Here is a 22,501-nt window from a genome sequence, read left to right as displayed (position 1 = left end):
GAAGAGGCGGCGGCGGCGGCAGCGGCGCGGAGGCGCGGCGGCGGCAGCGGCGGCGGCTAGGGTTAGGATCGTGCTGCAATAGATACCATTTAAAAGGACAAGTTATGGGCTGTGCAATCTCGATGTATTGATCGGTGCACCAGGCACGTATATATAAGTACAGAGGTGAGCCACAACCTTATAACTATACAAAGAAACAGGAGGTGGGCCCTACACACATATACACGTACACAATATACTCAACAATCATGTCATGGCACCGTCCGTCAGGTCTTCTTCTTCTTCAACGGCACGGCCTCCAGTCCGCCGTGCGGAGCTCTGACGACCTCGTAAGGGACGTACGTGCCCATCAGCTTGTCCCACGCCACGAAGAACAGCTGCGCGTAGTTGCAGCGGCCACCACGAATCTGGTGGTGGACGTCGTGGTAGGCCGTGTTGTTGCGGAACAGGAGATGCAGCGGGTTGCCCGGGACAAGCACGCCGGAGTGGTCGTCGACGGCCTTGAGAGTCGCGAACGAGAAGAAGGCGGCGGCCGTCAGGGGCGCCATCCCCGTCACGGCCAGCGCCAGCGCGCCGCCGGCCGTGTCCAGTACGAGGCCCTCCAGCGGGTGGTTGTACTGGGCGCCGTAGGCGTACGGCGCCACCAGCCGGTGGTGCCAGGAGTGGACATGGCGGTACAGCAGGCCGCTGCTGTGCATCAGGCGGTGCCACCCGTACTGCCACGTGTCGAGGACCACCATGGCGACCACGAACTGGCAGCAGACGACGGCAATGGCAGGAGTGGCGGCGCCGGCAACCCGGCGATCTTCTCACTTCACCTGCGTTCAGTTTAACTTCCTTTAGTTCAGTTGCACTGCCACCTGAGTAGCTAGCATCGATGAATGCGGTACCGCTGCACTTACATGGAAGACGGCGAAGGCTATCGCCGCCTGGAGAACGTGCTGGAGGAGGACGGTGGATCACGACCGGCTTGGGGACGAGGTTCCTGAGCTCCTCCTCCTCCCTCGAGTGGAGCCTGTGATCAGCCAGTACACGGCCGAGCACCGTGTACACACCGGCGGCGACCCAGTACACGATGATCGGCGCGAGTATGGCCACCACCTCCTCGGAGGGCAGCGCCATTCGCGCGTCGTGGAGTCTCCGGAGCGATGGATCGATGGTCAGCTGGGTTGCAGTGGGGTCTATGGAGAGATGGATCGATAGTCAGCTGGGTTGCAGTGAGGGTTGCCTCCGAAAAATTGGGCATTTATAAGCTGATGAGGATGTCAACCGGCAGCCAGCAGGAGAAAACGTGAACAGCGACGGCATGCAAGTGCAATCACGGAAGTATGTTTAGTACGTTGGCGTGCCTTGATTATCTAGGCCAGTCATTTCCTTTGGGATAATCCCTGATGGGTTCTATCTGGGGGGTTGTAGGCCTGTAGCTGATGAAAGTCCTCTTCTACTCGCCAGCACAGATACCCCTACTGTGAGCAGTAAATTTAATAAAAATAGAAAAATTATAAAAAACTGAATTTTTTGGCAACCATTGTTGAAATCTTCGAGTGCTTGCAAAGCTTCATCATGGAATGACATTCGCGGAACTCGTAGCAAAAAGAAAAAATAGCATTCCACAAATGACAATCCGTCATGCTGGTGTCATTTCTAGATAAGCATTCTTTGGACACAAGGAAGTGTTCTTCTTTTTAACTATGCCATTTTCGTCACAGGCGGAAGCACGAAAAAGGTCTATTATCTAAGAGCATCTTTGACCGATCCCTTATGAAGTTTTAGAGGTTTGAGATTTTATGACACGAAGGGGTGTTTTAGAGGAGAAAAGTTTTATGACTGATCCCTTATAAAATTTTTTTAACTATGCTGTTTTCATCACAAGCGAAACACGAAAGAGGTCTATTATATATCCGAGAGCATCTTTGACCGATCCTTTATAAACCGATCAGACTAGTAGGAGCGGTCAAGGAAGTGGTTTTTCTATTAAATTGTGTGATTTTCCGTGTAGTTTTCTTTGGATCAGTTCTATTAGAAAAAAACTGATGAAGTATGTGAACAACATGTCGTTTGATGTAGTAATTGAGCAGTGAAGTTTAACTCGATGACCCAAAAGTAAATGAATTTGTGTTACAAAAATTTGAAGGAGTTAGGTTTTGGAGCTCAGTTAGGAACCGCAATTTTTTTGTGGAGCAAATACAAGAAGTTGAAGGATAAGAGGCAGGCTATAGAGGCCTAAATTACAAGGGGTCGGTTAGAGATGCTCTGATGCACACCAAAAGAGAATTATGTCTATCTAGCAATAGCAAATGCAACTGCTAGTGCCATTCCTAGATAAGCATTCCCTGGACACAAGGAAGTGCATACTGGAAGAGGTCTGTCAACCAATCCACGCCAAAAGAGAAGTCTGTTTAACTAGCAGTAGCAAGTGCCATTTCTGGATAAGCATCTCTTGCACACAAGGGGCTGTCATATACGTGCTGGGCCGACAAACCCGGTTTGCTGCTGGCTAGCTGCATGCATGCAGCGCAGCTGCGATCAACAGAGCGGAAGGAGGTGGAGTCATTCGATTTGCGTACGCTTTTCTCCGCGTGTCGAGAACTTGATGGGATCTAGCTACTCGCTTTGGACTTCATCTTTATACGGAGTACAGCTGAAAGTTGCTGTAAGTTGCAGACAGAGAGCAGGCGTGATGGGGTGGATCGTTGTCCGTTTCTGCAGAAAAGTGTAACCGAAGCAGAGTATGTTGCTATTATCCACCGGACGCGGAGTTTCTCAGCCCGAGCTCATCGAGCTTGGGTGAGCTCGGGTGAACAGTAAAATCGAAAATAATTTAAAAAATTCTAAATTTTTTTGTAACGAATATTGACAAAAAATTTAAGTGGTTGCAAAAATTCGTCCTCGAATCACATTCCTGAAAGACATGGCAAAAAAAATTGAAACTTTGAAAATGCTACTTTCAAAAGCATTTTGGAGCACCGATTTTGTTTCTTTTTTTTTGCCACGCCTTCTAGGAATGTTTATCACAAAAGCATTCTGATTCCATGATGAACTTTTGCAAGGCCTTAAAATTTTTGTCAATGTTCATCACAAAAAAAAATTCAGATTTCTTTCAATTTTTTATTTTTATTTTACTTTTCACCCGAGCTCATTTGAGCTCGGGAGCAGAAGGACACTTACGTGATCCACCACAATTTAGGGGAGTATAAAGGAGTGGGGAAACAAATTAAAAGAGGTAAAGAAATTGTGAAGGAAATTTAAAAAGGTAAATAGGGGCACAAATTTGCTTAAATTGGGCAAAAACGCAAAAAAAAACTGCTAAATGGGATAAATGATGTAACAAACATGAAACTATTTTTTGAAAAGAAGGTTGAAACTTGAAAGCCCCGGCCTCTGCATCAAAAGATGCACACAAGACATTAAACAATGGGGTAACAAAATGAAATTCACTCTATATATTAAAACAAAAACTATAATTGGTGAGGGTACCCTATACGAGTAGTTAGTTGGAGGCTCGGAGCAATGATGGCACTTGTTACTTGCACAGTTGCACCTTGCCATGTTACTTGCAAGGCCAGAAATGGCTTTGTTCTCCCTGAGAGACCATTGTCGTCTGAACATGCGCGCCGGGAGCTCCTACTGGGCGCCTTCATCGCCAATTAGCAACACGTGCACCCTTTCATGGGTCGGCCCAATAACGCGAGCAGCGCTTGGTCAGCAAATCGATCGTTGGACTGGTATACATGATCGACTGTTAACCATTCCCCAAGGCCCATTGACCGTTGACTCTTCAGGATAAAGTTCACACAAAAAAAAGTTCATAAATTTGAAAAACCTCGTTAATCTGAAAAAAAATCATAAAGTTTTGAAAAGAATTTCATGAATTTGAAAAAGTTCACCAAAACCGGTTAGCAAAAACTAAAATTTTCATGGATTTGAAAAAGAGTTAATGAAAATTTTAAATAAGTTCACCAAAAAAGTTCATAGTTTTGAAAAAAGTTTGTGGAAATTTAAGAAGTTCACTAAAAAAGTTTGTGAAGGAAAAAACTGGTCTGGAAGCTACCAGAAGTTTCCCAAAACCGGTTGGAAAGCTTCCCAAAACCGGAGCAAAAAATCACGTTGTTTCGCTTCCCAAAACCGACCCATTTTCTACGATCTTGAGAGGGAGGGGTGGGGGGAGGGAGTGTGCGCCCGTTTGCGCAACACCTTTAGACGGCACAATTGGCGCCAAATAGGGATTGGGCTAGGACGCACAATTCACAGATCAAAAACCTCTAGTTGCTTTGGACCACGGCCACGGGGTGCTCGCTCGTGCCAACGATGGTATGATTCAATGCGGGCGCGAACATAACCATTTCCTATTCGAGACTTGTTGTGTTGGTTAACATCTTAACAGTATGCACCGTCCACATTGTAGCTCTCGATCGTCCATAGTGCGCTCGCCCATATAGCATTTCCTTCACCGGTTTGTGGGAACCTTTTCTAGAATGGTTCTTCTCTGGTTTTTTGGGGGCAAGTTTTTTTTTCATGCTTCATTTCTATTTTTTTCGTCTTCTTATCGTTTTCATTTTTTGTGATTGTTTTTTTTATCCGTGAACATTTCAAATCCGTGATCATTTTTCAAATCTAAAAACTTTTCCAAAATTCTTTAACATTTTTTTAGACCCGCAAAAAATTTCAAATCCGAAAACATATATTTTGAATATGTGAAATCCGCAAAGTTTTCTTGAAATTATGAAAAATATGAAATCCGTGAAACTATTTTCTAATTCATTTTTTAGATAACACAAACAATTTCAACTCCATTGACATATTTCAAATCTGTGAACATCTACTATAAATCTATGAACATTTTAAAATTTTGATTTTTTTTTCAAATCCATGAACATTTTCAAATTCATTTTTTTAAATCTGTGAAGTTTATTTTGAATCCATTAATATTTTTCAAATTGAACTTTTTCTGAATCCACAATCTTCTTTCAGATCCATGAATGTTTTTCAAATATGCGAACATATTTAAAAATCATGATTTTTTTTCAAGGACATGATCTTTTTGCAAATTTGCCAACTGTCACCAAATGCACAAACTTTTTTCAAAATTGAGATCACTTTTTGAAATGCAAGAACTTTTTTTCAAATCCTCAAACTTTTTTAACAAACCTATGGACTTTTTCAAATCTAAGTTCTGTGAAAATCAACAATCAATGGTCAACGGGCAACCGGTGAACCATAAAATCGATCCAAGTGATGGGATGCAAACAAGTGGCTTGCATCTCGGCCCAACCCACGCGGAGGGCTGCATGATCGCCAGCTAGCTTTACTGGCGCAAAGAGCGCTGATTAGGAGCTCTAATATACTAGTAAATGGCACGTGCCGTGCATGTGTAGAGATAGTTATAAACACACATATCGTGTGTCATTTCAAGTGTCATGATTTGAACTATCATGGCTGGAGTCGCACAACTCATCAATTAATTAATCATTAATAGTTATAAAGGTATAAAGAATTTAATAGTATAGCTGTGCAATATTAGATTTAAACAATTTAGAACACTGAAAGAAAAAGGGTACCCTCATTATCCTCAATTTAATAAAATTTAACACGTCCTAGCTTGAGAAATGGATAGAGTACGATGTGCAAGTTATTCATCATTATAAATAAAATTACTATTTAAACATTGATTGTTGAGTTGTGCGAAAGTAATTAAAAAATTACTATATAAATAAAATTACTATTTAAACATCACAGTTCCACTGTTTTGTTGTTAGAAATTTTTACAAATTTATTCCAAAAAATAAGGATAATAATACTTGTAAAAAATTATATGAGAAAGTAATTAAAAGCTTATTCGCAAAAAAAAGTAATTAAAAGCTATTTAGCTGTACCACATATGACGTTTTTAATTTATTTGTCATTCTTTAATCGGTTAAATTGCTTCCGCCAGCGGAAAATCATTTCAGGCTTCTGTGCCTATGCACAGGCTGCATCATCTGCCATCGCCATGCTTTTAATCTCTCTCATCACAATGCCTACTTTTTTTACAGCGTCATCACGATGCCTACTTGATAGCTTTGCTAGCCTCTAGTATTATTACTCTACTCTACTACTACTTGCATTGTATTGTAGGGGGGTGCCTCAAGCAAGTACTCATGGGACTGCGCTAGAAATTTCTCAATAGTACTGGCAGAATCATGTGCGCATCTATCAACTTTTCTGAGAATGGCAGACCAGCATAGGGAAGGCACAACGCGAATCCCTGTGATGTGGGCCATCAGATTGACATATCCAATGGTTCAAATGCAGCCACGTAGTCCTCTAGCACAAGCCATTAAAGATGAACCGTACGATTAAAAAGATCCAACAGTTCATATGGCTTGCTATTCGTATACTATATAGGAGTATAGATATAGATATAGATGTCAAGGTTTGCTCATATAAGGCACGGTGGTTGGGCCAGCCCAATAATCGCTTTGTGCGCCTTGGGATGAACAACTCCTAGTCAGTACGGGTTTCAACCGGTTTGTTGGCATGAAAGCTATATCTCGCTTATAGATGTATGCTTCTCTCGCCTGAAGTATTTTTTGGTCTCTACAGTATTGGCCGGCCCAGTACTGGCCGGCCCAGTACTGTAGCATTAATTTTACTGCGTTCATTATTTTGTATTTTCTTGTTTTCCATTCTCAATTTTTGCCATTGGTTTTAATTTTTATTTTCATCATTTTTCTTTGGTTTTAATCGGTTTTTTTGGTTTTTATTTTTGGTTTATTTCATGGTTTACTTCTTTTCTAAGCAAATCACTGTGTTCCACTGTTTTACATCGGTTTTCTTGTTTTTTATACTTTCTTATTCTTATTCTTTTTATGTGTTTTTTCTTTGTTTCTTATTCTTATACTTTGTTTCTTTCTGGTTTTCTTTGTTTTTTATCTTTTTCACACATATTGTATATGTTATGTATACAACATAAATAAATTTTTTTATAAATTTTTATAATGCATGATTTTTTTAATATATGTTTTGAAATATACTTTTTCCATACATATTGTACATTTTTTATATCAGTAGGAACATTTTTGTATACTTGTTTAACATTTTTTAAATACATGATTAACATTTTCTCAGGTATATTTTTTGATGCCTACTTTTTTCACATGGATTGTGCATTTTTCATATACATAAGAAACATTTTTCTTATACACATTTACTTTTTAAATGCATGATTAATATATTTTCAAATATATGTTTCGATGTCTGCTTTCTTGAGTATACCTTTATTGTATACACAACAAACATTTTTCTTATAGAGTACATTATAAGAAATTAATAGGTCAGTTGAATACCCGGGAGCAGTAATTTAATTGTTTCAAATTTTCTGTTAACATTTTTCAAATACATGATTAACATTTTTGTAATGTACATTTTGACGTATATATTTTTCATACATATGGTAGCTTTTTTTATGCATATGAAAATATTTATAGACATTTAACATTTTAAAATACATGATACATTTTTCCATACACGTTGTATATATTTGTGCACACTTACTTTTTTATATACACCTTAAACATTTTTTAAATATATGATTAATATTTTTTTATGGTATGAATATTTTTTCAATGGTTGAACAGTTTTTTTTTGTAAATTTCTATATATAAGGAAACAGTGAAAACAAAAGAAAAATAAAACAAAAATTAAAAGGATGGTGACGGGACACGGGGCGGACCGACGCGCCGCTTCAATGTTGGTGCCGTGACAGGCCGCGTACGGTTTGGGTCGGCATGAATGCGGCGCTGACTCTCTAGAGCGACGCTGACCGGTGTGAATATGCGTCAACTGGTTTGTGCGGGAAAAATCGCTGGTGCAGAAGAGGTTTTTAAGTGGGTCTGGAGTATTCAGATGCGTGCAGGGCAGCGTTTCAAACGCCTATAAACGGGAAATAATTCTATGAGACAAGGTCTCACGGGTTAGCAGGTGATACCCATCCTGATGGATGACACGTGACATTCATAAATCACAAAGCATCTAACCCATCGCCCACTTGAAATCACGGGAAGATTAGATGCTTTGTGATTTGTGAATGCCACGTGTCATTCATCAGGATGGGTCTCACCTGCTAATCGTGAGACCTCTCATATAATCCCCCCTCCATACCGTCCTAATTTGGATCTGTTTGCGGGAATTTCTACAACCCATACCTGGCCAAACGGGCCGGCCCGGCCCGGCCCATTATAATCGTGCCTGGCCCGGCACGGCCCGCCAGAGCACGATTACTATACGGGCCGTGCCGTGCCGGCCCGCGTGCTGCGCCCCCAGGCCCAGGCACGGCCCAGTTAGTAAACGGGCCGGCCTGTTGGCCCGTTTAGCACGGTGGACTGCATATTTTCAGCCTATTATTTGACGCACTGAGCGTTTTTTAGCCTATTTTTACATATTTGGCCATATATAGATGTATAAAAAATAAAAAAACTTAATCGGGCCGTGCCATGCCGGCCCGCGTGCCTAGCCTCCAGGTCCAGGCACGGCCCAGGGCGTGCCGCGTGCCTGGCCCGGCCCGTTTAGCCCGTGCCGTGCCGGCATGCTCACGGGCCGGCCCGAAAAAACCGGCCCATTCGGCCAGCTATACTACAACCTCACTAACTTACATGTGTATGGACGAATTAAACCTTATAAATGTCTAATTTGAACTAAAACCATGATTATTTTTGGACGGAGGATGATTGCAATTGTTCCTGCGTGCCTGCTCTTGGCTTGGAATGTTCTAGAAGGGCCTAAAGCACTAGACCCGTTGCAGGGCAGCTTCCCTCCGTCCGTTCAAGGATGGACGGGCACGATCGACGCGGGGGACCTGACCTAGAACCTCACCAAACCCCAGGAGACCCCTCCCTCGGCAGCGCCTCGCCGAGCACCACCGCCATGGCCGCCGCCTCCTCCCCCCTCGCCGCCGGCGACAGCGCGCACCGGCGGCAGTGGCGGTACACGTGGGAGACCCTGGCGCACCTCCCCCTCCTGCGTCTCTACCTCTCCCACCCGGCCCTCTCCGCCGCGGCGCCCTCCGGTCTCCGCGCCGACCTCCGCCTCGACGCCGACCTCCTCCTCCTCTCCTTCTTCCTTACGTCGGACCCCGTCTCCCTCAGGGTCCCCGTGCCGAGGGTGCTCGTGGACCCCTCCGTCCCGCCCGAGTGCCGTGCCGCGGGGGACCACCTCGAGGTCCGCCTCACCCTCGTCCTCCCCGTCGACCACCCCGTCGTCGCCGCCGCCTTCCCCGGCGCCGGCCCTCCCGCGCCCCTCTCCCTCCGCGATGGTGAGCTTTTGGTTAACGTCTGTTCCCCTCTGAGATTAAGCGAGGTGTAGTTAGTTTCTCAATTGCCTCCTCAACTGAAATTGAATCAGTACTCAGTAATCACTCAGAGATGACCATAGCCCCGTATAATTTAGTGAAGACTATAATCTGATTTCTACTTCCAAATGACAGTGAAGTGTTCATAGGTAGGTTTCCTCATTTTGAATCTCCATGTTTCAGACCAATTTTGAGATATTTTCGTTGGTTCTTTTTCATGGCAGATTTGAAGTCTCTATCTTCTGGGGATGTCCATTTGTACTGCAAAACATGCTCAGCAAGATTGACAAAACAGCCACTAAGGTAGACTTTTGGGAGCCTTTGTGGTTGGGGCTTACACTTTACGTGCAGTGTTTACTCTTCAGTTACATGTCTCACTTGTTTACACGTTGAAAAATGCATGGAAATTGAACCTACTCAAACCAAATTGCTGGCACTCAGTACTTCATACTTAGCAACGTCCAAACCCATGATAGTGTGCTATGCAAGAATGAAGAATCACAATCTTAATCAAACCGCATCTCTTAGCAGAAACTGGAAAGATGTTAATATCTAGTGGAAACTGCAATAAAAGTTTTCATGATCAAGGTAAACATTTTACCATTATTTATTGGGTTTTTATCAGTTTTGCCATCGGTTGTATACTTGTATAACACTACTCAGTTCTGCCACTAGAACTTTTCACTACTCAAAAATGCCACTGTTCTGCTGGTCACGTAATCAAAAATACCATTTTTCACCGTTACCGTCAGGTCAATGCAAGTTGACTGAAGGTAGATGACGAAAATACCCCTGATCTCATTTTGCACTCTCTCTCTCCATAGTGTGGGCCCCACTAGTCAGGGAGCAAGGATAAAAATTTTTGGAGAAAAAAGAGCGTTTCTGGGTTTCGAACCAAAGACCTCAATGTAGACGGAGGAGCATGACAACCACTCTGACTAACACAAGCATTCATTTGAGATTAGAAATATTTTTATACAATAATCTATCTAGACCTAACTAAACAGACCCGACCCTACTGAAGCTAATCCTTTGGCCGACCTGCTTGTGCCAGTTTCGCCAGTTTCCCTAGTGGGAACCACAAATCCTAGCCGTCGTCGCCTGCCTAACTCCTCAATCCTCACCTGGCACCGTCGGTCGCCGGGCTGGCCGCCCAGCTCCAGCATGCCCGCCATGCTGCTGCGGCGCCTCCTGCCGAGTGCCACCACCCGTTGTCACCGTTACCAGAGAGATTCTTCCAGTCGGCTAGCCACTCGTGCGGGTGATCCCAACTAACTTTCAAACTCTAGCACAACTAGCTAGCAACAAGAAAAGATATGACACGCTGATATGTTGGCATATTATTCCGTCCAAACAATATAAGGAATATATCTCCTTGTACAACAAAAGACTTCCGTACTTCAGTTGGTTAGCCCGTGCAACGTGCAGGTCGTTGTGTTGGGTTCGAAACCCTGCATAGCCATTTTTCATTTTATCTTTTCATACGCCCGTTGCAGATGGGCCCACAAGTCAACAAAAAGAGAGGGGAGTTGACAAACGGGATAAGGGTATTTTTGTCATCTATCTTCAGTCAACGTGCATTGACATGGCGGTAATGGTGAAAATGGTCTTTTTGAAGACATGTCTAACGATACAGTGGTGTTTTTGAGTAGTGAAAATTTTTAATGGCAAAACTGAGTAGTGTTATACAACCGATGGCAAAACTGATAAAAACCCTTATTTATTTCTCCTGCACAACCTGTTCTTTTTCACATGTAATAAGTAAGTTATTCAGAGATGCCTTGCACTTCTCATATCATCTCCATTGCTTTTAAATTGGAGAAAACTTACTATTGGTTGATGGATCTGCTCATCAGTCATCGCATTGTAGTGGTTTACCAAGTTCTGTTGGAATGTAAATGTTCTAAAGAAGCACTAGGAGTGGCTGAATTTGTCTGAGGTGGTAATGAAGCGCTTTATGGAGTAGTCTTATGCTCTGGTCCCACTTGGAAGATATACTATTGGTTCAGTAGATAATTTCTAGAATCTAAGTTCTAAAAATAGCTGCAATCTACAGATCACTAACACTAAGAGCATCTTATTGCATTTAAGCATTAGGTAATTACTCACATATCATCAGCCTGCTCATGAGCTTGTGCGATCTACAGCTCATGGGTGCTAATAGTTTGTACTGGACGTGAAAACTAGGTGCACTGCTTGTGTTTCATCAGTATTATAACTGTCCAAAAGCTTCATATGAACCTTATCTCGTTGGCGAGTCTCATGTTTAAAATAACCACTTTTCAGGGACGTTGTGGAAATGCCATCTTTAAATTGGGAGGATGTGGCTGACAATTGGTTTGGTGGATGTTGCACATCATTCGGAGGGGCAAGTGAGAAGTTAATATCACACTATATCAATGCATATGGTCGCCTGCAGAGAACAACTCTACTAGATGCTACCTCCATTATTATAGAGAAGGATTATCTTGAGACAGATATAGTGTCGAGAGTAGATATTTCAGTGCCCAGTGTTGATTTTGTTGCACTAGAAGAAGCTATGTTTAATGTTACTCTAGAAAGCGATCATACTGCTGAGAAGATAAAATTGAATAATTCAGAAGAGGAGGTATGCCATGAAAAGAAAATTGGTTCTAATCACTTGCGACCTCCAGTTCTTTTGGAAGAGGGTCCTTGTATTGATAATACTGAAAAAAATGGAGGCACTCCTTGGACTGATCAGTGTGGTACTATCCAGCTGAATAATGGTGGCGATGTGAACTCTGAGAAGTCTACAAGTGACTGTTTTATTGAAAACATGGAGCAAACTTCTCAAGAGGCTGATTCGAATCTGGTAGATCCATGCAGTTGCTGCGGTGACAGTGGAGATAGTGGAAAAGCTGGATTGGAGAACCAAAGAGATTACAAGTTAACAAAAAGTATCTCCCTTGGAAGTAGCTTTATCATTAAAGAATCAAACCTTGTGAAAGATGTTAACTGGGTTGAGCTTCTATGTTCTCATTGCTCGTCATCTCTTGGGTCATACCCATCGCAATATTCAGATGCTCCATCAGATGGACGGGTACGGCTGTTCAAATGTTACACATCCTCAGACCTTCCTGTTGGGGGTCCTCATGATGTGTTCAGGTACTCTATATGTGCCTTCTCTCTAGTTTTGAGATAACTGGTGTAACCACTCCTAATGATTGAAAAAAGGAAGTTAAATGACAACTCTTATACATAGTCTGGCAGTTAGAGCTGTTGCTCCTTGTAACTCTCTGAATGGATATTCTGCATTAGCTTGGTGTTCATAAGTTGATTTCATCACTGACATGGGGCATGGTTATCTATGTGCAGGGGACACACATTGGAAAAACTATTTGTTAATTTGTTGCTTGAAATAGCTGAAGATGAAATATCTTTTCGTACAGTAGTGAGAGATTTGAAAACCAAAAGGCCCATGCTGCAAATAGTCCTTCTTAGTTCAAAAGCATGGATGTTTTCTGGTTACTGCTGTGAAAATGAAATGGATGGTTCACATGTGACAGCACATCTGCAGCCTACTGTTAAGCTCCTGTATTCTAACTGCAGTAGTGCGTCAGAAACAGACTTAAGGTATGGTATATGCTAAACCTACACCTAGTCTTTTTGTTGATGGGAAGTATACTGATGTTTACATACCTACCATACTGTCTAAAGCTTTAATTGTACCTCAATATGAATTTTGGACAGATGATTGTATTTCCTGCAAGTCTGTTATGTGCGAAGTCACAATGGTAGTAACCTGTGTTATTTCCTTCTGTTTTCAGGACAGTAGAGGAGTGGTCATCCAAATATCGGGCTGAACAGTTATACATGATGGCCGGGCAGATAAATGAACTTACTGAATGCCTTAGCTCAGCTAAGGATGAGTTCCCTCTTTCTTGCTCGTCTCTTGAAGGAATGTGTCTTTCGTCTCTGGAGCGTTGATTCGATTTTAAGATGCTAATACTTTACTCATGATGCCCCAAGCCGCTGACTGATCATTGTATCATGCATCTCTGGTGGAGACCCTAATCATATATACCAAGCACTGTTCCTGCCTATCTCAGTTTAGTAGTCGTTTGGCGAGCTGGTTATCCCATCTGTACACTGCGAGATTTCTGGACTCCCTCCTGTTGGCACAAGGCTGAGTGACAGACGGAGTTCTTATTCAACATGCTTTTGCTGATAGAGGTTTCAGCCTTCTCGTCATCTACTCTAAGAAGTATTTGGCACATTGTTGTAGCTATACAGCGTTAATGGTCAACCCACTAACCTGCATGTATTCTGTATTCTGGTATGTTGCTAGATTTTAGTACTTGAAATGCATTTATGGAGTGATCTGTGATGAATTATATTTCTTTGACTCTTGATATTTCTTCAACTCATATAGCCTTTTACAAATGAAGGATCCTTGTAACATAAATGACTCCTAGGAAACTGCAGATTAATCAGTCTCTGGCTCTCTGCTGATGTCTAATAACCTAATACAACCATGTTATATATTAATATTATGAATGGTGGTTGCAACTTGCAAGATTTGTGGTGCCTGGTTACATTCATCAGATATAGTCTGGAGCAACTACGAGCACAAAAATATGAATGGTTTTGTTAGTCAATAAAGGGAACAGTGCTGGGGTCTTGCATTGGTGCAAGAGTACAACCATTGTTCCCTGTGATAGGAGGGTACTTGGCTTGCCCCCATCTGTAACATAACATCAACCCCTCAGATTCCTCCACCCAGATTGTCACATGCATTGATGCATGGATGTGTACATATGTTCCTTTTCCTAAAAGAGTAATTTCATCTCAATTGCATTTGACTGTATGATTTGGTTTGAAAAATATACAGTATCACATTTGTTCATATCAGTTAAATAATTTTGCGCAAACTGTCCACTATTTTGGCCTATTGATCACATGGTATGTCATCAAACTCCTAGTATTTTTTCTATTTGTATATGATAATTACATGGGTAGATAAAAAGAACCAAACCCAGCCTGTGGTAAATGAAGTGACTGTACATGCAAACTCATGGATCTGTACATGTGCATGTCCATGTTTTGTCCACTTCAATGTGTTTTGGAAGAACGTGCATGCACCACAGCATCAGACATGATTTGCGTAGACCTTTCTCCGCAACCATGAAAGTGGCGTGGAAAGGGCTCATGATTTATCCAGTGTTGTTACAGAAATGGTAAAGCACAGTAGGGCCATGCATGGGATGGGAGGGTGAACAATGACCTACCCGTGAATGACATGTCATATTCTCTTAACTAGCTGGAAAGAAAAGACTACACTTAATGTTGCATTGGGTCCTTATGAATGCACCCCCCTTGATGATGGTGGATGCAAAAGGAGGTATTATTACACATGAACATAGTTAGGCATGATATTAATAGCATGTTGGATAATTATGATGATAAGCGCAATGATCAGAGTGAATTTAGGAATAAACACAAAACAAAGAGACAACAACTTGTCCTGGTCGTACTAGTGAAGTATTTTGATAGAGCAAGCTTAGGTACTAAGCCTTCCTATACCATTGTGTAATGCTCACATGCAACGGGGGCTGAGCCTTTAAAAAATAATAATTATGCCCATCACATTCGGCCAACTCATGCATGTATTTCAACAATGCTTGGTTTTTGTCTTTGTCGTTTTCATTCAACATGTTACATAGCACTAATTAAGATGCAATGTTCGAGATGATGTGCATCTTAATTTGGGGCTCATCAGGCTCTCCCTATCCTTTCATTCATGACATCCAATCCAATAATTAGATCACCGTTTTAGTAAATCGGTCACGACAAACATTGGTGTCTAGTTACATCAACATATACATACACTAGCTGGTACTGTTTCTTGTTGTGTAGTTAAAGAAAAGACACAGTGGGCCAATAGATTATACATGTAAGCTCTATAATGGCAGACATAATGAAGTGGGGCTAGTCCCCCTAATCATATCTCCAGTACCCTTAACTGGAGCTTTCATCATTTGGACACATACCCAAATCAAGGCTGTGATCCAAAGTGAATAACCAACCCTTGCTTTATCTGCAAGAGGATCTGAAATTGTATATTTTTTTACCTTCATATCTGATTGAGTAACTACTTCCCCTTAATCTTTGGCTTCTTGCTCTTCTACACGCTCATGTTAGTTCTTGTCAATGTATATGCATGAAAAAGTGCTTCTATGCTCTGCTGAAAGTAAAAAATAAGATGAAATTCTGTTGATCTGTCATAATTAAGAATGATAATAGTGAAAAAAGGTTTGATCAATATGATACTGCCTTTTTCACTGCATCAGACATGATTTGCATAATACTTTCCAAAGTGACTTTTCACAGAATGTACCATTTTCCTTTACCAATCGCACAAACATAAGATCAGACGAAAATACACCAGTAGTACATTATAGAACTTTACAAGAGTAAATAATATAATGCCTTTTTCACTGTGCAGGTCAAAGCAGGAGAAGCGGTAAGGAACTTGCCTTTGAGCAATGTGGTGGCCCAGGCATAGAGGGATCCAAGGGAGAAAAGGATAGCAGTATAGCACTGGCCAGTGGCCAAAGTCCCAGTGGAGCCGTTGCACTAGTATCTGAATTTTATATTGGCTGGACATGTTATCCATCCATCTATTTGCTCTGATCATCAAACTGTGGCTGCATCCATGCAGCAGCATCTGAGACCAGGTATTTAATGGAATAGAACATTCTACCATATATAGGTGAAGTGAAGCTAGCCTACGCTACGCTACACGAGGGCTGTTGTTGATCTGATCTTCAAGGTTAGTGTTGAGTATAAAAGAAAGAAGTCGGTAAGCTTATATGAGCATCCATATGTTTGTTGTGTTGACTTCTGCATTCTTTTTGGTGGCTTTTTGAGCGTCTGGGATCTGGTGTATCATTTTAGTTAGTTGGTAAAAACTCGATACAATCGAGGGATGCATGCATCCTCCTGTAGTATGAAGAACCTGTTATAAATTAATGGTGGGGAAACATATGCTTGTATTTATTGTTTGAAAAAGCCAGCATGAATCATTGCTCTTTTTCTCGAATTAATAATTTTTTCCAGGTACAAAAGGAGTAGGTCACTCTTTTTTGTACGACATGCAAAAGAATCAGCAACTTGATCTTGTTTAAATTAATTAGTACTTGAAATTGGGATCCTACCAAAACATTATTTCCCCCCTGGAAGCTCGAGAAAGCAAAACACTTTAGAGAAAAACCTACTGAGTATATTATTATCAACTAAAGTGACGCAGGTTTTCTGGGATTTAATTGATCTTCTGTTTGGAACTGAGTGTTTCAAATTTTGGCGGGCTTAGAGGTTGGCCTGGCCGGTGTGTTAAAAGTAGGGATAGCCATGTGTATAAAAATGCTAGTGTTTTTATTGGACGTGCTAGCGTCGGGAGGGCGGCCGTTGCGGGAAATCGGCCGCCTCCTGCCCCCAGTCTTACTTAAACGATGCTTCTAGAGCGTCCAATCACAGTAACAAAAGCAAATAATCCAAGTGCAACATTTTTTTGTGGGTATATGACTTTCTCACGATCTGCCAGAGAATGTGAAAAAAATGGTGCATGTTTATATGTAATATACATGTTTCAATTTGTTGCAACATGTCTTTGAGAAAATTGTTCACAAGAAAATATCTAGTGGAAACCAAGGTACAATGAACATTAGTGTAAAACAAGTAAAAAACTACTCCCTGTTTTAAGGTTTCTAAAAATTCTGAAAAAGATATGCCGGGGAGGTGATGCTGTACAAATATATACTCCATCCATTCCTAAATATAGGGTGTATAGTTTTTGGCACGGAATTAAAGAACGCACGTGGAGGGAAAATTTCACAAGTTTTGGGCAAGATTGCACCTGACTAATTGACATGAGAAAATAGAGGAGCTTGACCTATATATGGAAATGTAATCAAATCCCTTGAAAAATTATTCAAACGACTGGTGAAACGCAATACACCTATATTTTGGACTTTTTCTCAAAAATCTATACACCTTATATCAAGGAACAGAGGGAGTATAAAATTCCAAGTTCAAAATGAAGTTCATTTGTGAGGTATGAGATAACCAAATTCAGTAGTGAATATTGACCACAATATCACTATTTCTTTCATAATTTGTTTTTTTTTCTTACCACCCAATGAGCATGAGTTTGAGCTTCAAATATCACATGTTTATAGGCCATCACACTTCTAATGCACTTCCATTTCTCGGGAATTGTTTAGAAGTTTGAACTTTAACACACTATATTTTATCAGGAATTGGATAGATGTTTTGAAATGTGATATCTGCTGGATACTTTCTAGTCGCGAGCACCATATGGCAAAATAATTAACCAACAATACACGGCAACACTAAATGCCTTCACAAGATGAACACAGCAATTCACAACAAATATGGATGGCCAAAAGCATTGCAACACGGCGTTCATCCATTCTAAGTTTGGGATTCAAGTTGCTAATCGTTTACCAATAATGCTTTGGCCAGCAATGTCGCTGCATTGGACTCGCCGCTAACGAATCTGATCGGGCAAGCCCAAATGCATCCCACCCCGGCCCACCCACCATCTTCTCCGAGCTTGGAGGCGCGTTGAATTTTCATGCCAATGAGCTCTCCGAGCTCCATCCGGGGTTAAGGAGTGGCGAGAAAAAGAATCCTGGGGAGAAAGGATGGTTGAGGGAGCACCAGGAGCGAACAATCTGAGAAGGTGACTGAGGGGGCAGTGATTGGGAATAGTTTCCCAGATACATATGGAGGTTTGTGACTTTTTGAGATTTTTCATAGAAAGCATTGAACTGAAGTGTAAACACTCGATGTATTTTAGTTAGTTCAACGATCAGGGTTTAAATTTCGTTTGAAATAAATTAGCTGACAACAGTCTCAGAACACATAATGTCCATATTATTACTGCGTGAAAAGTATGTACTATGTAGATACTGTCCAAGAGAAAAATAAAGATGTGGGCGTGTTCCATTTTCTCTCACAAATTTCACAGCGAAATTCAGTCGAACTTAAAAGTTGCACTATCTGCCAAAGAACAGTAAGAACTAAGAACCACTTCCCTCCTAACGAGACATGAAAAGAAGATTATACAAAAGCAGATTGACCATCCAGCAAATAACCAAGACAGATCGAATCAGTAGTAGTACAGATGCACTCCTCGACCTCGATTAATTTACATTTACACTGAAAGAGAAGTAATTAACTAAGATAAATCCATTGCATCGACAATGCGAAATTTTTACAGCTGCATTATTGGATCATCTCCTCTGTCTCTTGTCTTTTAACTGGACTTGATCGCTCGCACTTGCAGCTCTACACGCGCGCGAGCATGGACGAATCATTCAGTTGGCCTCGGCGACCCGGCTGACGGCGAACACGGAGTCCAGGTCCGCCGGCACGCGGAAGTACTCCGTCGCCTCCCCGTCGTCGCGGTTGCACCGGCGGTCGGCGAAGATCGCCACCGCCGTCCTCGCCTTCTTGGGCGCCGGCGGGCACGTCGCCGCCTCCCAGGGTATCCTGCACCCTTCCCCTCTCGGCGTCGTCACCTCCTCCTCCTCTTCCACTTCCTTCTCCTCCACCTCCCCTGCCTCGCCGCTGCTGTCGCCGCCGCCGTGTCTTCGGCGGCCGACCTTGACGGGCCTGAGCGGCACTGCAATCCAGACCGCTGCCGCCGTCGCCTTCTTCCTCCTCCCGCGGACCGCCGCCTGGTCGTCGTCGACGGGGGCGTGGGCTTCCACTCGCATGCCGCCATGGCGGTGCAGCTGCAGCTTCGCCATCTCTTGCAACCCCATGAGCGCGGGAAATGGACCTGGCTCGCTTAGCTAGCTTGTTTTTGAGTGTGATGAGCAAATTGAGCTGCTGAGAAGACAGCAATGGAGTGAAGAAATAGCAACAGAAGAAAGCTTTGGCAGCTAAGAAAAATGAGGGAGAGGCTTTTAGGGAGGGCTTTTGTGAAAGCGAGGAGGGGCTGCTTGAAATATATAACGGAGACAGGGGAGGGTGAAGGCTCTGGTAGGGGTGGCTGGGCTGGGAGGGCGATTAGCTGGGGTAGATACAATCTTGGACTCTTTCTGATTGACTGCGCATGGGGATGGGGGTAATGTATCAGGTGAAAATGATTTATCAGTCATGTGGTGATAATTGGGTAAGAAAAAAAATTGGTTCAGGCACTGAATTTTTGTTTTCGAGAGTACGCAAACTGTGTACCATTTCTTTACAGAAGAGAGCAACAGCACTCCAACACCTGAAAGACACAGCAAAGCTGCAGATAGCTGCTACTCCGCTCCCGCCCGCCAGCGCCCATTGACGCAGTTCATCAAGATGAAGGGGCAAAGTTCAGATCCACCGAGCTGCTTCCGTAGACACCAGCAGGTTAACATGCCCATTGAGTTGAAACCTTTGCGCTTGGCCTCTGGGAGTAGCTTCCTGGAATGGAACCACCAATCTTCCAAGCTGTCCGTGCTAGCGGGGATCGGATTGTCAATATGTGAAAAGCATCCCACAAGTGTGCACGGTTCAGTTTTTTTTTTAAATAGTCACCTGGTAGTCCTTAGTTGATAGAGATTTTCTGAAAGAAATTTAAACTAACTTAGAGGTAGGTGCGGCATCGCACATGGCGACGGTGATAGCCTGGTTGGTTTAGGGGCAGCGCAGCATCAGTCGAGTCGGTGGTGATTGCGACATGGTAATGGAACACGGGGATGATCGCATTGGACGCAATGATGTTTCAGTCGTCAGGTTTGGACCGGGCTTAATTTGGATTCATATACTAGACCTGCTTTTGCAGTCATCTTAGGAAACTAACAATTGGTGCTTCAGGCCGGGTGTGAAGACTGAAAAATTGGGAGCAGAGGGAGGCAAATCTGCAGTGGGCAATGCTTTGGCACATGGTCCTTTGTGCTTCACATGAATGGTACAGTACAGTTCAAAGCACACACACGTGCGTACTGTTCACTGCAGTCTCATAGCCAACGGCCATTCTTGAATACTAGGTCAATGTCTATCTGTCACTAATTTGTCAAATAAAGTAAAAATGTCCTGGAAAATCACTGATGCGATAACATTCGGCCACACTCTGTTTTGTTGCAGATTAAGAAATGAAAGAAAACCATGGCCCTTGCAATCGAGCCGCATGGATTGAGATCATTCGTGATGGAAAGCCTTAAAAATATATAGTAGTGTTTCCCTCGCTCGCCCCCCTAGATTCACCGGCGTACACGATCATATAGATATAAGTTGTCTCTCGTCTGAACACATTATATATGTTTTCTCTTACCGGAAAACAGTAGGAAAGGATCCTACTATGTAATTGTATTAATAAAAATATTTACAAGGGAGTATATACAGAAGAGTGAAGGGGAAAGATTACAAATTCTTTCCTATCCAAGAAAGAAAATTATTCAGAGTGTTTTCTCTCTACTCCATGGGTAACCAGAGTAAGATCTTCGCTGAAACTTCCAAGCCATCTTCCCAGAGAGGGCCTCTCAGTTCTGAATATTTAATCATTCCCGATCTTCTATACGTTCAAACAGCATGGAATGACTATATCCATGCTAAATGGAGTGTTAATGGCTATTCTTGCAAGCTTAATTTCATCAAAGGTTGACATCCCGATGAGCTTGTGAGGTAGAAAAGCATTTCCAGCATGCCTGAGAAAAACAGTAGTTCTAGAAGAGATGAAGCTGAGATTCTTCAGCTGTTCATGGCAAAGGATACAACTGTAAGAGTTAAGATAAAATGTTTTCCTCTGCACCATATTTCTGGTGCTAAGTTTGTCATAAAGGAGCAGCCAACAACTTTTTCCATTTGAGTCGACAGGCACTCTTATTTCATCAGCGTCTCCCTGAGTCCGAAGTGCAGTAATGTTCTCTTGCAATGGGACTGAACTGAGAGTGAGCCTGAGCAGAAATAGGTCCATGAAACTTGTCTGCTAGATCATGCAGTTGTAAAGATGCAACACTGAAAGGATATTCAAGTTGGTGGCATAGGAGCAAAGCTCAGCATAAAGTTGTTGTAAAGGTTAGTCAGACCAATTATGTAGTCAAAGCAGCAAAGAATCACCCGAGCCTGGTTTACATGTTGCCACTCTTTGAAATTGGGGAATCAGTTTTAAATGTGTCTTCCACCAACATGGTAACAGTTAAGCAAGAACACACAGAAGTATTTATCTGTTCTCGTGAACCATCATATCACAACAAAATGGTCAGACCGATGCAAGGCGCGACATGGAAGTGGACAAACCGAACCGTGCTTTTGCACAAATTTCTTGTAATTTACATCATGATAGTACAACTCAGGCCACAGGACAACATGCCTCATTGCGAGCACAGTCCCAAGACACCTTACTTGCCGGGGACAAAGTTGGTGGCGAATGCCCATGCATTGTTGTTGACGGGGTCGGCGATGTGGTCAGCGAGGTTCTCAAGTGGGCCCTTGCCCGTGACGATAGCTTGGACAAAGAAGCCAAACATTGAGAACATGGCAAGGCGACCGTTCTTGATCTCCTTCACCTTGAGCTCGGCGAATGCCTCAGGGTCTTCGGCCAAGCCAAGAGGGTCGAAGCTACCGCCTGGGTAGAGTGGGTCAACGATCTCACCGAGTGGGCCGCCGGCAACACGGTACCCCTCGACGGCACCCATGAGCACGACCTGGCATGCCCAAATAGCTAGGATGCTTTGTGCGTGCACTAGGCTGGGGTTGCCGAGGTAGTCGAGACCACCCTCACTAAAGATCTGGGAGCCGGCCTTGAACCAAACGGCCTCGCCAAACTTGACGCCGTTGCGGGCGAGCAACTCAGGGAAGACACAACCAAGTGCCCCAAGCATGGCCCAGCGACAGTGGATCACCTCCAGCTCCCGGTTCTTGGAGAAGGTCTCCGGGTCAGCCGAAAGTCCAGCAGTGTCCCACCCGTAGTCGCCAGGGAACTCACCGGTCAGGTAGCTCGGAGGCTCACCGGAGAGTGGGCCGAGGTAGAGCACACGGTCAGCACCGTACCATGGGCTGCCGGAGGAAACCTGCTTTGCCTTTGCTGCGGTCTTGCGCATGGTGACGCGGGCCTCGCCCAAGAGAGCCAAAGATGGTACATTCTTCACCGCCTTGCCGGCAAAGGTCGAGGAGGAGAGGGACATGGTGGCTGCCGCCATTGGAAAGCTAACA

The 22,501-nt window shown here is 43.1% G+C and overlaps 3 protein-coding genes and 1 pseudogene across 5 annotated transcripts in view; 1 reads left to right on the top strand and 3 right to left on the bottom strand.

Annotated features, from left to right (window-relative positions):
• Window positions 1-266: 266 nt before the first annotated feature.
• LOC119320884 lies at window positions 267-1,122 on the bottom strand (annotated as a pseudogene).
• Window positions 1,123-8,836: 7,714 nt separating this feature from the next.
• Window positions 8,837-16,295, top strand: LOC119325432. 2 transcript variants are annotated; one of them, XR_005157521.1, is made up of 6 exons: window positions 8,837-9,289; window positions 9,550-9,628; window positions 11,612-12,451; window positions 12,662-12,919; window positions 13,114-13,622; window positions 15,792-16,295. XR_005157521.1 is itself a non-coding variant. In XM_037599182.1 (5 exons), exons 1-5 carry the CDS (start codon window positions 8,902-8,904, stop codon window positions 13,271-13,273), a joined length of 1,725 nt encoding a protein of 574 aa, XP_037455079.1. In that variant the 5' UTR covers window positions 8,837-8,901; the 3' UTR covers window positions 13,274-13,682. The 2 variants fall into 2 exon arrangements, 1 of the variants encoding a protein (XP_037455079.1); XM_037599182.1 differs by lacking the exon at window positions 15,792-16,295 and having other exon boundaries at window positions 13,114-13,682.
• Window positions 16,296-21,571: 5,276 nt separating this feature from the next.
• Window positions 21,572-22,501, bottom strand: part of LOC119323996 (chlorophyll a-b binding protein of LHCII type 1-like) — a 14,813-nt gene continuing 13,883 nt past the window's right edge. The window contains exon 2 of one of the 2 annotated variants that reach the window (XM_037597711.1): window positions 21,572-22,485. In XM_037597711.1, the coding sequence (XP_037453608.1) occupies window positions 21,688-22,485 (798 nt within the window). In that variant the 3' untranslated portion in view covers window positions 21,572-21,687. The remainder of the gene's footprint in view (window positions 22,486-22,501) is intronic. The other variant, XM_037597712.1, reaches the window with a different exon arrangement.
• Window positions 21,572-22,501, bottom strand: part of LOC119323997 (chlorophyll a-b binding protein of LHCII type 1-like) — an 11,558-nt gene continuing 10,628 nt past the window's right edge. Inside the window, exon 2 of the mRNA XM_037597714.1 lies at window positions 21,572-21,686. The gene's annotated coding sequence lies outside the window, so the exon portion shown is untranslated. The remainder of the gene's footprint in view (window positions 21,687-22,501) is intronic.

Source organism: Triticum dicoccoides, chromosome 6B, assembly GCF_002162155.2.
Source record: "Triticum dicoccoides isolate Atlit2015 ecotype Zavitan chromosome 6B, WEW_v2.0, whole genome shotgun sequence".
In the NCBI taxonomy this organism is placed as follows: Eukaryota; Viridiplantae; Streptophyta; class Magnoliopsida; order Poales; family Poaceae; genus Triticum; species Triticum dicoccoides.
This window is presented reverse-complemented; position numbering and strand designations above follow the sequence as displayed.